Consider the following 11,341-nt stretch of genomic DNA (forward strand, 5'->3'; position numbering starts at 1 on the left):
CTAAATCTGTTGGGATAAAAACAACATTTACATCTTAAATGCAGTGATGTTTAAAGTAAGAGAAACTGAAAATAAGAACCTCAGGACTGACCTTCACCAGCAGCGCAGAGCGTTTATCTTCATCCAGAGCTGCTGGCTGAGCGGCACAATGTCAAACCTGTGAGTGTTTCCATGCACGGATGGATTCAGGCGTTGGCGTGTTGTTAAGTCATATTTTAATCTTCCAAACCCACACAGACACAGCCAGTCACTAAACTGTGTGTTCGTCCTGTAGGAGCTCATCTCTGCAGAGCCTCAACGCTATGAAATCAAAAACACAAACAACCACACCAAGCTGCTGGTGCACAACCTGACGGAGGCCGACTCTGGCGTGTTCTTCTGCGGCGCCGTGTTCGCCATCCACACCACCATGAGACCCGTGGAGCTGAAGGTCAGCTGAGGATCACAGATGATTACATTTATACGAACACTGTGCAACGTTGTGATGGTTTAACTCACAGAAGAAAATGATCCACAACATCTGGAGGCATAAAACACACAATAATGCAGCAGATGTCAAAGATTTACGAGCGTTTCTGAACCTCTTCTCCTCACATGAAAACTGCCGAGTCACGTTTTAGATGTTTGAATTGTTAGCAGAAGAGAAAATGACTCTTTATCTGCTCTGTGGCCCCAAAAGCTCAAATGAGCCACTAATGAATCCACTCATTACCTCTCAGACATGCAGCGCCTTTAAAAAGTCTTCATCACCTTCACACGTCGTCCCCTTTCATTTCTTTTCAGCATCACATCATTGTTCATTTAACTGGAATTTTACCCCAGAAAGACTCTTTCATGTCAAAGTGAAAACAGATTTCTACGAGCTAATGTCAGTTAATTAAAGATAAAGTTTATTGATCCCACAGAGGGGAAAGTTCACCGTTACAATATAAAAAGTACAATTTGTGATAGTAACTCACTCAGGTGCTACCAGTTGGTGCTAGAACTCATACAGTCAGTGAAGGGCCACTGAGGGAGGACGTCAGACTGAAGGTGTGAGAGGAGGTCTCCAGAGCTGATGCTGGTGTTGTGTGTGAACTGCTGCTCTGCTGCCGTCACTTCTCCTGATCAGTAAACCTTATTTCAACCTCAGTCATCTGAGTCTCTGTGTGTCTCTGTGTCCTCATCCTGCATCAGCCTCCTCCAGAAGGTCCACAACAGGCACATCTGCTGTCCTTGTCATTGGGCTGAACTTGTACCATTACATTACAAGTAATGGAGTATTTTTACATCTTTGATATTGTTGCTTTAACGTCTGTCTGCTTCCTCCACCCCCGCTGAAGGTCATCACCTTCATGGAGCCCCTGAAGCCCTTCATCAGCATCCTGGTGGAGGTCGTCGTCCTGGTCGCCGCTATTCTGCTCTTCGAGAGGTGTCAGTCCAAGAAGAAGGTCCCAGCAGGTGGTTCCACTGCACTGATCCGATGCTCCAGTAGATCTACATGACACAGACAAGTCCTCACACCCAAGAATTTACATGAACATCCATCTTTTTCTACACATCTCAGTCATTTCTTGGCTGACTGTCGAGCCTCCGACTGTTTTTAACTTGTAATGATCGGCTTTGTTCTCAGGAGACGGGACCACCGCTGACCAGAAGAACATGCTGTGAGTACTTCCTCTGGAGACATTTCCCAGTTTTGATTTGTATATTTCCAGTTTTTAATGACAAATGAAACTTTTCTGCCTTCTCCAGGCCGCAGGGAGACGATAACGCATCAGAGGGAAGTTCCTCGATGAGACAACGCAAAGTTTGAAGACCACAGAGGCTGAAAGGCAGCAGATCAAAGCTTCTTTAAAATGCTTGTGTTCGAATGTGAATGACGGATGAGTTTTAAAGCAATACTTATGCACTTGTTTTCATCTATGAATGCAAATATTCTCACCAGACAAAGTGCAATAAGCTCCACCTAACCAGCAGTCTGTTTGCTTCCTGTTTGTCTTGATGTTGTCATGACTCCCTCCTCCTGCATCTCCTTCACTTCCTGTAGAGAAACCCACACGTGTGTTTGACTTCAAACGTCTTTGTCACGTCTGTTGAAACGGAAGTGTGCTTGTCTTCTCTTTGGGCCACAACTCCAACCTCAGGTCGTCCTTCCTGTTGCTTTCTGCTCCGCCGTGGCTCCTGAGCAGTGCCTTACAGTCACACAGCCAATACCAAACATCCACTGAGCTCCAGCCTGCAGCAGCGCGTCTACCCACATATATATCCTCATGTATGCTGATGTTTGTGCATAATTTTGTTGTAAATGAAGTCAGAGGGTCGACTTCAGGCTGCACTGTGTCCAGATTAAAACTACACAAATGACTGTTAGTGTGTCGGCTGTCCATCACTGACCAGGAGAGCCAACATGACGTACAAATAAAGAGCTCAGCTAGAAAAACAGGCAGCTGCTTTTTTGTAGACTTTCAGAAAAACTTTTTTTGTTGTTTGTTTGAGATGATATCAGTCCAACTGAAGCTGACTCAGTAGGAAAGACAACAGAGATAACTGAAGGTTTGTGGGTTTATGGAGGTTATCTGTTCTAGCAAATGAACTCGTCACACATTTATGCTGTCGTAGAAAGCTCACAAACACACGTGCACATTTTTAAAGAATGATTTTATTTTTACATAAATACAACCAGCATGATAATAATAATACTCAGCGGAGCCCTGAAAGGTCACAGAGGAGACGTTTGACTTCACAACATCTGTCCCACAGAGAAGGACTGATGCTAACACAGGATCTTACAGCTGTGAGAGTCGGTGCATCTGAAGCTGTGGCTGCTGCGACGCACATCTGCAGCTTTGCATTTAAAGGAAAAAGAAATTCTATTCGTGAAGTCCTGTGGTGTCATTAAAGAACAAAGACGGAAGAACAGCAGCTTCAGACAGTCGCACACATCCACAGAGGAAGCTGAGGTTTGATCACCAACCATGAATCCAGCTGAGCTCACAACCTGCAGCTGGTCAGAGATCCATCCATCATGTCTACACCTTCATCCTCACCAGGGTCATGGGGGGCGGAGTCTATCCCAGCTGACTCAGGGTGAAGGCAGGTTCACCTGGACAGGTAACCAGTCTATCACAGGGCTACACTTAGAGACAGACAACCAAGCACACTCACATTCACACCTACGGACAATTTACAATCACCAATTAACCTCAGCATGTTTCTGGACTGTGGGAGGAAGCCGGAGAACCCGGAGAGAACCCACGCTGCACGGGGAGAACATGGAGACTCCACGCAGAAAGATCCCGGGTGTCCTCACCAGGACGCCAACCAGCGACCTTCTAGCTGTGAGGCCACGATGCTAACCACCGAGACACCTGCAGTCAGAGGTCGACCGTTTTAAATGAACACAACATGCGTCATATCTCACATCTCTTTATTACAGCATCTGTGGAGCCTTTCCCTTCATACATGTATTAGAACTTATTGCGACGTCCAGAAACGTCCCCGCTGTGACCTCTCAGGAGCTCCGTAGGAATCAGGGGTGTGTGTGCAGAGTGTTTAGTTTGACCCACATTCTTCTGCTTCTGAACACTGTCCAGCTCCTTCTCTTGGATTCTTGCATCTTCACATCGAGACATGAAGCCTCTGCACGACTCTACGGCTGGTTCATGAGGAACCGAAGCAGCAGCTGGATGACGCCGTCGTTCAGACCCACCACCTCTCCGTCCTGCACGCTGTCGTACAGGCGCAGGCTCTCCGTGCCCCACAGGAGGTTCTTTCTGGGGTTGTTGGCGTCGGTCTCCACTGACAGAGCCACGGTGTTGAGCTGGTAGCAGAAGAAGGAGAAGAAGTGGCCGTCGGTGATCACGGCCTGAGACACGAAGGGCCTGGTGACGTCTTCGTGGTTCCAGAAACCTGCAGAGAGAAGCGAGATGACGAAACAAATACTAACATAAATCCAGCCAAAAGCAGGCAGTAAATATAATATATAACGATATAAGGCGATATACGAGGACGCCTCCAGCCGGCACTGGCAACACGGAGTTTAATAAAATGTTTAGAAACGGACTCGTAGTCTGACCAGATAATGAGACTTGTTGTTTCCTTATTTAAAGCACATTTGGTCTTTATGAACATTTTCCTTCAGCTTCTACTGATGAGGACTTTAAGGTCCAACAGAAGCTGTAAAGAGCGACTCTGCCTCTGAAGTTACTCTCCTGTAAAACTTTTACAGATTAAAAACAGTAAAACTCATATTTCAGCGTCAGACTGTGAAAACAAAGAGCTGCATTCAGTACAAGGAGAAGAGAAAGTAAAGCATAAGTCCTCCATCACAGACGTGCAGCAATGAACGAATCAGTCGTCAGCTATTCTGACAACTGATCTGGTGTTTGTGGACATCAGAGCACATCATCGTGGGTTTAGGAGGAGTCCCTGGTCACACATTTCACCGCTTCCTGTCATCTTATGGACCAACCAGCTGGCTGCAGTCCTGTTCTGTGTGTTGAACGCTCACCCTGGTACATGGCCTGAGCTCCTGTCCAGGCGAACAGGCTGGCGATGGCATTGGCTCTGAGGAAAACCTCCACCTGGTCAGACTGCTGCAGCCGACTCATCCGGTCTCTGTGGTACCTGTCGGGCACCAGGTGGAACTGAGTGTGACCGTAGCACGCCGGGTCTGGTAGCTTGGCACCTGAAGGAGAGCAGGTTTAATACGAACAGCTGAAGCAGGAGGGATAAGTTTGTTTCCATGACGACTCATCAGTCAATCAGCTGATCAAAACAGTTTTCACAGTTGAGCAAACTTCAAGCCAAAAATCAAAAATACAGGTTAGCTGCACGTTGGCGCCCCCTAATGGCAGCAAGAAGTAACTGAATAAGCAGCTCGTACCACGTTTACCAACCAGGATGGGCGACACATAGCAGCTAACGAGACTTAAAATTAAATGTGGCTGATCCAGAAGCACATGACTGGAACAACGTGAGAAGCAGCAGTGGGTCTGTCACCTGTGAAGATGTTGTTGTCGTACTGTCTCCTGAACATCGGCATCAGGTTGGGCGCACACGTGACCTCAGGAACTTCAGCTGCATACGAGTCCTCCAGAGGGACAAACTGAGAGACATCAAGACGACAGGAAGTGACTAAAACTAAATCACACGTATGTTTAACTCTCTGGACCTGCGCAGCACTGCTCAGAACACCGTTAGAAAGTTAGTGAAACACTTCAGGACTGCAAGAAGGAAAATCAGACACGCTGGAGATGAAACGGTCTGTTAATGAGAAAAAACACAAGAACATTTGTAAAGAGGCACATTTTCAGAAAGTGTTATTAATTGTGCACGTCTCAGACGTTTATGCAGGAGTTCAGAGCTGAAGGACGATGACGACGACACCAGGATCTGAGCTCACAGCGAAGCAACAACTCAGCTGGAAGCTAAACCAGGAAGCTCTCTGACCGCTAACAGGAAGGTCAAACAGGACAAACGTGATGTTTCTAGTCTCTGGTGGGTCCAGTTCAGATTCTGTGACATCTTATTGATGTGTTTCCCTCGATGCTCTGCAGTAATTTACTTTTCTGCAGACCGAGGAGCAAAAGCAACGATCTGTTTTTCGTGCTGCTGTTGACCTCTCTGCTCTGAACATGTTTCTACCTGCGGCAGCTGCTGAGTGACTCTGATCTGGCTGAGCGGACGGTCGTCGATCTGGAACCTGGTCGGCTCCAAGTGGCGTCTCCGGTGGCCTTTGGGGATGACTCTCTGTCCCCTCCTCCAGTAAAAGTTCACCTGAGCACCGAGATCTGAGAGAGACAGAATATTAGAAACACAGTCGGCGTTTGCAGAGACTCAGTTTCTTTAGTGTCTTCATACATGTTTGGTGTTTGGCTGAGAGCTGCTGCTGAACGTACGTCTGCAGAACGTCACTGTTTCTCTGCATTCCTGCCGGGATCGTTTCATTATGTCACCAATGTGCCGTCTTTAGTTTAAAAAAACAAGAGTTTTATCGACTCACTGGTTAAAGAACATCATGAACTAATATTATTATTAAATAGAGAAAGACAGAATCTGTCAAACACTTTTCGATTCGCTTCATAAAATCCCAAAACAATGAATTAATCAGTAAGTCGACGAACTTTGAGTTTTTACGTTTTCTTTGTTTTTGCACTTCAGCTCCACAACAATCAAATAACCAGCACTGGATTACTTTAGTTACTGGATTACTTTAGTTACTGGATTACTGCTACTGGAGGTACTTTAGCACAGTCTGACCATTAATAGGAGATAAAAACATGTGACTGGGTTTGATTTGAACTGCTATCCGGCAGCACACAGAACCAGCTGGTGGACACATGAATGCATCACAACTCATACTGTTGGTGTTTTCATTTTACTTTACAGGTCAAGACTTCTTTAGTATTAATTAACTTTTCTTTTTAAGCTAATTCATCAATGAAATACCAACCAGGGTTCTCTGATGAGTTCAAGGTCTTGTTTTGTCTAAAATCATTCAAATACACCGTTTACTGTAAAATGACAGAGAAAATCAGACAACACTCATGTCTACAAGGTTGATCAGTTAATAAAACAGCTGCACATCATTCCTCATGCACCAAACTGGTCCACCGGGACCCGGTCTTACCCAGGCTGGACAGCAGCAGCAGCGGGTTGTGTTTTCCCAGACTGTGCGTGAGTTCGGTCACCAGGCTCCTCAGCAGAGGTCCGACCGTCTGCTCCTGGTGTCTGTACAGGAAAGGTTCGCGTTTCTTCATGTGCCACTGCTCCTGCAGGATCACACGGGTCACCAGAGAGCGGAGGTCCGCGAACGCATCATCACTGATCCCCGGCACCGCGGTCTGAGCCGCGGCCGACGGCGAGCTGCCCTCCGCCACAGGGCCGAACTTGTCGGGCAGACCCGGGATGTAGGCGGTCTTGGTGAAGTGCTGGTACCATCTGTCTGCGTTCCGGGCGAACGTCTGCGGGTAAACCACGAACTTCTTCCGCTGGATGCGGGTGATGAGGGACAGCTTCTCCTGCAGCGGGGCGGCGCGGATCACTTTGACATACTCCTCGATCTGCCGCAGCCGGGCGGACTTGCTCTTGGCCGTGAGAGAGGCGACCACCGGCGGGTACGCGGGCTGCTTCACCTCAGCCTCGGTGTGAGTGAGCCTCTGGGTCCGAAACGGAGGCAGGTTTCTGGGGAACAGCAAGGGCAGCCGTGTGCGGGCCGCCATGTTGGCTGCAGGACTTCTTCTTCTTCCGTTTCGTTGACACGAACCAGCAGCCGCCACAGCTACAGCGCCCCCCTGTGGCAAAAAAAAAGCATTCATCTGGTCCAAACTTATTTCACTGTGTTCAAATATTCAAGCCTAATAGTTTATCTGTTTAACTGTTCTGGTTCAGCACAGACCCTCACCCCAGCCGGCTGTCCTCCCTGAGCCTGGTTTTTCACTGTCTTTTATATTTGTTTGTATTTTCCTAATTAATAATCTGCATTAATCAGGAAATCATTAGAGTACGTCACTGTAGTTTTCTAACCTTAATATTTAATTTAGTCAGCTAAATGTGTGTTTTATATGATATTATATGGTCTTAACTTTATTATTCGTGTAAATTTACATAATAAACAATTCTGTTGTACTTAACCTTAAAATTTAAACTGTTCAGGTAAGATAGCATAATTATTTAAATCTATTAACTTTCCATTCAGATAAATGTGTACCTTATTTAACACAGTAGGGTTCACATTTAAATCAGTTCTGTAAATGTGAATACTGAACAGGGTTGTAGGGCCTTAATCTGGATATTTAATCTTAATCTTAAATAATATTGTTATGGTCTAAACCAGAACTTTGAAATTACAACATGTTGTTATAAATTAATAATATTGTCCAATTTGAACCTTTTATATTAAAATTTGACATATTGGTTAAGCTGCAGTGCCTTCATTGTCATATTTAACTTAGTCAGGCACATTTTCAGAATTACTAATATTATAGTGTTTTATCCTTAACATTTAAATGAGTCGTGTAGATGTGCAGATTGCAGGTAATAATATTATATGTTCTTAACCCTAATTCGTTGATTTTGTTAAATTATTTTTTAAAATAATATTGTGGGGTCCTTACCTTAATGATAAAATGACTTGAGTAAATTTGCATAGTAAAAAAAAAATCTAGTGTTTTCATCTTATTATTTAAACTTTAAAAAAAATAAAAAATCTTAATATTTAAATTCTTCAGGCATGAAAACACTTTGGTTGACGTGTGTTATTATAAATGTGATTTATTAAGGTTTATCTGTTTTAACTATTTTGATTGTAATAATTATTATTAACATATTGTGTTATGCACGTTTGCATCTGCAGGTTTTTTTTAAATTATATTTTTAGTATTTTTGTTTTAACTGTTGCTAAACGTCTTCCTGGATGTCCTCCTGCCTTTCAGCCTCTCACTGACCGTTTTAAACCCTTGTTCAGTGCCATATAAATAAAGTTATTATCATCATTTACTTGTTCTTTCTTTCGTTTTCTTACTTTCCTTTTCTTTCCATTGTTGTAATTAAGGTTTGTTAACATTCTTCTGTTTAACATCGCAGAACGTTGCTGCTCTTGAAGCGACCCCTGAGCACGTCATGCATGGCTCCTTTACGGCCATGCAAAAATGTCGTAAAATCGTGTGCGCTCTTTTGCTAAGGTCAATAATATAAATAAAGTACATAAACGTAGACTAGCAGGTATACATATCGGAGAGTTTATATCTTGTTTTTTTTTTTTAAAGGAAGGCTGTGCATTTTTGGGACCAGTAATTTACGTTATTGTCGAATTTCGCACCCATTTAACGTCTAATTCCAACACGGGTAGTGAAATATCGCAATTAAAATAAATAATGACACAGCAGCAACTTTATGCTTTTGTAAATGCGTCTTTATTATTCTACACGATTACAAATCGTGGTCAGGACCTGATTCCATTAAAGCAATATGAATTTTACGGAGGGTACCTGAAGGCACCACAGAAGTCGCTCGTTTAGGTGAAGCCTTGTGGTTCCACGAGCGACTTGTTTGGCCTCAAAAAATAGTTGTATTGTGAAATATTTCCACCAGAACCCTCCAGCAGCTGCTCAGCTGGCCATGTTTCTTCGCCGGGCTTTGCGGACACAGCTCGCCGGGACCAGGGCGGCTCAGCTCGGCCGCATCCACCGCGTCTGTCGAGCCGAGGTAGCTGCTGTCATCCTCCTAAACGTGTTCTGTCCGGTACCCGCCGCAGAGCGTTTGGGTCCCGCCAGCTCTGGTGGTGGATGTGGGGAGCCCTCAGTGCCCCCCCACCACCTCCACCACCCAGAGGTCTGGTGTTGTTGTTGTGCCCCCTCCACGGTGTGTAGATCAGCTGTTCCTCCGTGTCACCGTGTGTCTCTGTGACCCTTCAGAGGCCGCTGTGCTCCAGGAGCGACGAGGTCCGGCTGGCGGAGGAGGCCAGCAGGAAGTACGGGTCTCCGGCTCCGACCATCTTCTCCAAGGTGATCGATAGAAGCATTCCTGCAGACATCATCTATGAAGACGAGAAGGTAAACAGCAGGAAGCGGCCTCTGCACAGAGTCCACCTCATCTGGACACGTGGAGATGAAGCCACACGGTGTTGTTGTTGTTGTTGTTGTTGTTGTTGTGTGTTTGTCAGTGTGTAGTTGGACTGAAACATGCAGAAACGTAACACTGCAGTGATGCTGGTAGCTGCAGTTTAGTTTTTAAATAGTTTCTGTTATTGGAGTCACGTGTTCATTACGTCACATATAATCACAGATCATTAGATTTCCACAGTGACACATTTCCCTTTTTCAAAAGCAACATGAACATGGGGCGTCTTCATTACAATAAAAGAATAAAAACAACCTTAATATAAAGACAATCCCTCCATCATCTCTACACCTTCATCCTCACCAGGGTCATGGGGGGCGGAGCCTATCCCAGCTGATATAAATATGTGCATGTGCTACATATATATATAAGATGTTATCTTTGTGTGTTTACCAGTGTCTGGCGTTCAGAGACATCAGCCCACAGGCTCCGGTTCACTTCCTGGTTATTCCACGGGTCCCTATTCCCAGAATCAGTGCAGCCAGAGACGACGATGCTGAGGTCAGTTGTTCACCGTGAGATGAGGAGAATGTTTTATGCCGGACACACAAAACACACAATCAACCAGTTTCACACACACTCACGTCCATGTTTGTCCACGAGACTGAGTCGCCGTCTGCAGAGGTTTGCTTCCAGTCACTCATTGACCAATATGAGATGTCAGGTTGTGTTCACTGATTAACATCAAACCGTCTTCATGTTCCCTCCTGGCTGCCTCTCTCTGTTTTTCCTCATCTCTCAGCTTTTAGGACATTTGCTGGTTGTTGCCAAAAATGTGGCGAAGCAAGAATCTCTACATGAAGGATACAGAGTGGGTGAGTTATTAGGTTTAGTAACTAACAGAAACGTTCCTCTGGATGTTTGTGTGAACACACAGGCCGTTTATTTACGTGCACGCCGTGTTTTCAGTGATCAACGATGGAAAGCACGGCGCTCAGTCGGTCTACCACCTCCACATCCACGTCCTGGGAGGAAGGCAGATGAACTGGCCGCCTGGATGATGGCTTCACATCAGTGTGTGTCTGCACCGACAGTCTTCATGGATTCATTCCCATCACATGACGTCTGTTCATCCAGAAGATTTCATCTGATTCTCTGCACGAAAAACTCACAAAATATTAAATGTAAATATGTTGATCTGAACAAATGTACAAATGAAATGTAAAAATGACGACATTATGTTTGATACGGCTGCAAATAAAGACACTATTTCTGATGTGAACAGCTTGAAACTCAGCTTCTTTAGTCTCACATTGTCTGTGAAACAATACAAATAATACGACTGCCAGCCACAGCGTGACGTTTTAAATCACCAGAAAGAAAGCATAAAGTACCACACTGGAGAACTAAGATTGTCAATATTCCTGTAAAAGGTCGATATTAACTGGAATGAACAAACACAAAATGTTAAATATATTCACATACGAGGTAAACACATTAAAATATAAACCAAATATAAGTATAATATTTATGTATATAATATATAAGCTTTAAATGGGGTCTGGATGCTTTTTTAAGTAAATAACCTCTTAATGATTATTTTTTTAAGATTCAGCTTTTTATCTGAATCTCTGAGCGTTCAGGAGCATCCAGGTGCTGCTGATTAAAGCTTTAGAGGCTGTAATTCATAACTTTATGAAGGACTAATAAGGAACATAGAGCTGCTTTATAGGTTATAAGCCATCAATGAGAGAGTCTGTTGGGTTGCCAGATTGTGGAAAATCCTCCTCCTGCAGTC

General features: G+C 44.6%; 3 protein-coding genes across 4 annotated transcripts in view; 2 read left to right on the forward strand and 1 right to left on the reverse strand.

Annotated features, from left to right (window-relative positions):
* The window catches only part of emb (embigin), a 6,810-nt gene extending 4,463 nt beyond the window's left edge, over nucleotides 1-2,347 (forward strand). Inside the window, exons 6-9 of the mRNA XM_008294157.1 lie at nucleotides 275-430; nucleotides 1,323-1,440; nucleotides 1,613-1,646; nucleotides 1,735-2,347. Of these exons, the coding sequence (XP_008292379.1) occupies nucleotides 275-430; nucleotides 1,323-1,440; nucleotides 1,613-1,646; nucleotides 1,735-1,795 (369 nt within the window). The 3' untranslated portion in view covers nucleotides 1,796-2,347. The remainder of the gene's footprint in view (nucleotides 1-274; nucleotides 431-1,322; nucleotides 1,441-1,612; nucleotides 1,647-1,734) is intronic.
* A 1,045-nt stretch (nucleotides 2,348-3,392) lies between these two features.
* Nucleotides 3,393-7,218, reverse strand: mrps30 (mitochondrial ribosomal protein S30). The gene is made up of 5 exons (XM_008294158.1): nucleotides 6,614-7,218; nucleotides 5,629-5,774; nucleotides 4,984-5,089; nucleotides 4,493-4,669; nucleotides 3,393-3,891 (listed from the first exon to the last, which is right to left on the reverse strand). The coding sequence occupies exons 1-5, from the start codon at nucleotides 7,203-7,205 to the stop codon at nucleotides 3,632-3,634; spliced, it is 1,281 nt and encodes a 426-aa protein (XP_008292380.1). The 5' UTR covers nucleotides 7,206-7,218; the 3' UTR covers nucleotides 3,393-3,631.
* A 1,682-nt stretch (nucleotides 7,219-8,900) lies between these two features.
* On the forward strand, nucleotides 8,901-10,827 carry hint2 (histidine triad nucleotide binding protein 2). 2 transcript variants are annotated; one of them, XM_008294159.1, is made up of 5 exons: nucleotides 8,901-9,315; nucleotides 9,399-9,536; nucleotides 10,000-10,104; nucleotides 10,346-10,418; nucleotides 10,513-10,827. In XM_008294159.1, the coding sequence occupies exons 1-5, from the start codon at nucleotides 9,103-9,105 to the stop codon at nucleotides 10,602-10,604; spliced, it is 621 nt and encodes a 206-aa protein (XP_008292381.1). In that variant the 5' UTR covers nucleotides 8,901-9,102; the 3' UTR covers nucleotides 10,605-10,827. The 2 variants fall into 2 exon arrangements, with proteins under 2 accessions (XP_008292381.1, XP_008292382.1); XM_008294160.1 differs by having other exon boundaries at nucleotides 8,907-9,189.
* The last annotated feature ends 514 nt before the right edge of the window (nucleotides 10,828-11,341 follow it).

This window comes from Stegastes partitus, unplaced genomic scaffold (assembly GCF_000690725.1).
Source record: "Stegastes partitus isolate 25-593 unplaced genomic scaffold, Stegastes_partitus-1.0.2 Scaffold945, whole genome shotgun sequence".
NCBI lineage: Eukaryota > Metazoa > Chordata > Actinopteri > Pomacentridae > Stegastes > Stegastes partitus.

Excerpts from the sequence above, each read along its gene's own strand:
- mrps30 (XM_008294158.1), bottom strand. The coding sequence starts at position 7,205 with ATGGCGGCCCGCACACGGCTGCCCTTGCTGTTCCCCAGAAACCTGCCT. Across the intron at positions 5,775-6,613 it reads GCTGCTGCTGTCCAGCCTGG|ATCTCGGTGCTCAGGTGAAC; the intron begins GTAAGACCGGGT and ends TGTCTCTCTCAG. Across the intron at positions 3,892-4,492 it reads AGCTCAGGCCATGTACCAGG|GTTTCTGGAACCACGAAGAC; the intron begins GTGAGCGTTCAA and ends TTCTCTCTGCAG.
- hint2 (XM_008294159.1), top strand. The coding sequence starts at position 9,103 with ATGTTTCTTCGCCGGGCTTTGCGGACACAGCTCGCCGGGACCAGGGCG. Across the intron at positions 9,316-9,398 it reads ACCACCTCCACCACCCAGAG|AGGCCGCTGTGCTCCAGGAG; the intron begins GTCTGGTGTTGT and ends GTGACCCTTCAG. Across the intron at positions 9,537-9,999 it reads TCATCTATGAAGACGAGAAG|TGTCTGGCGTTCAGAGACAT; the intron begins GTAAACAGCAGG and ends TGTGTTTACCAG.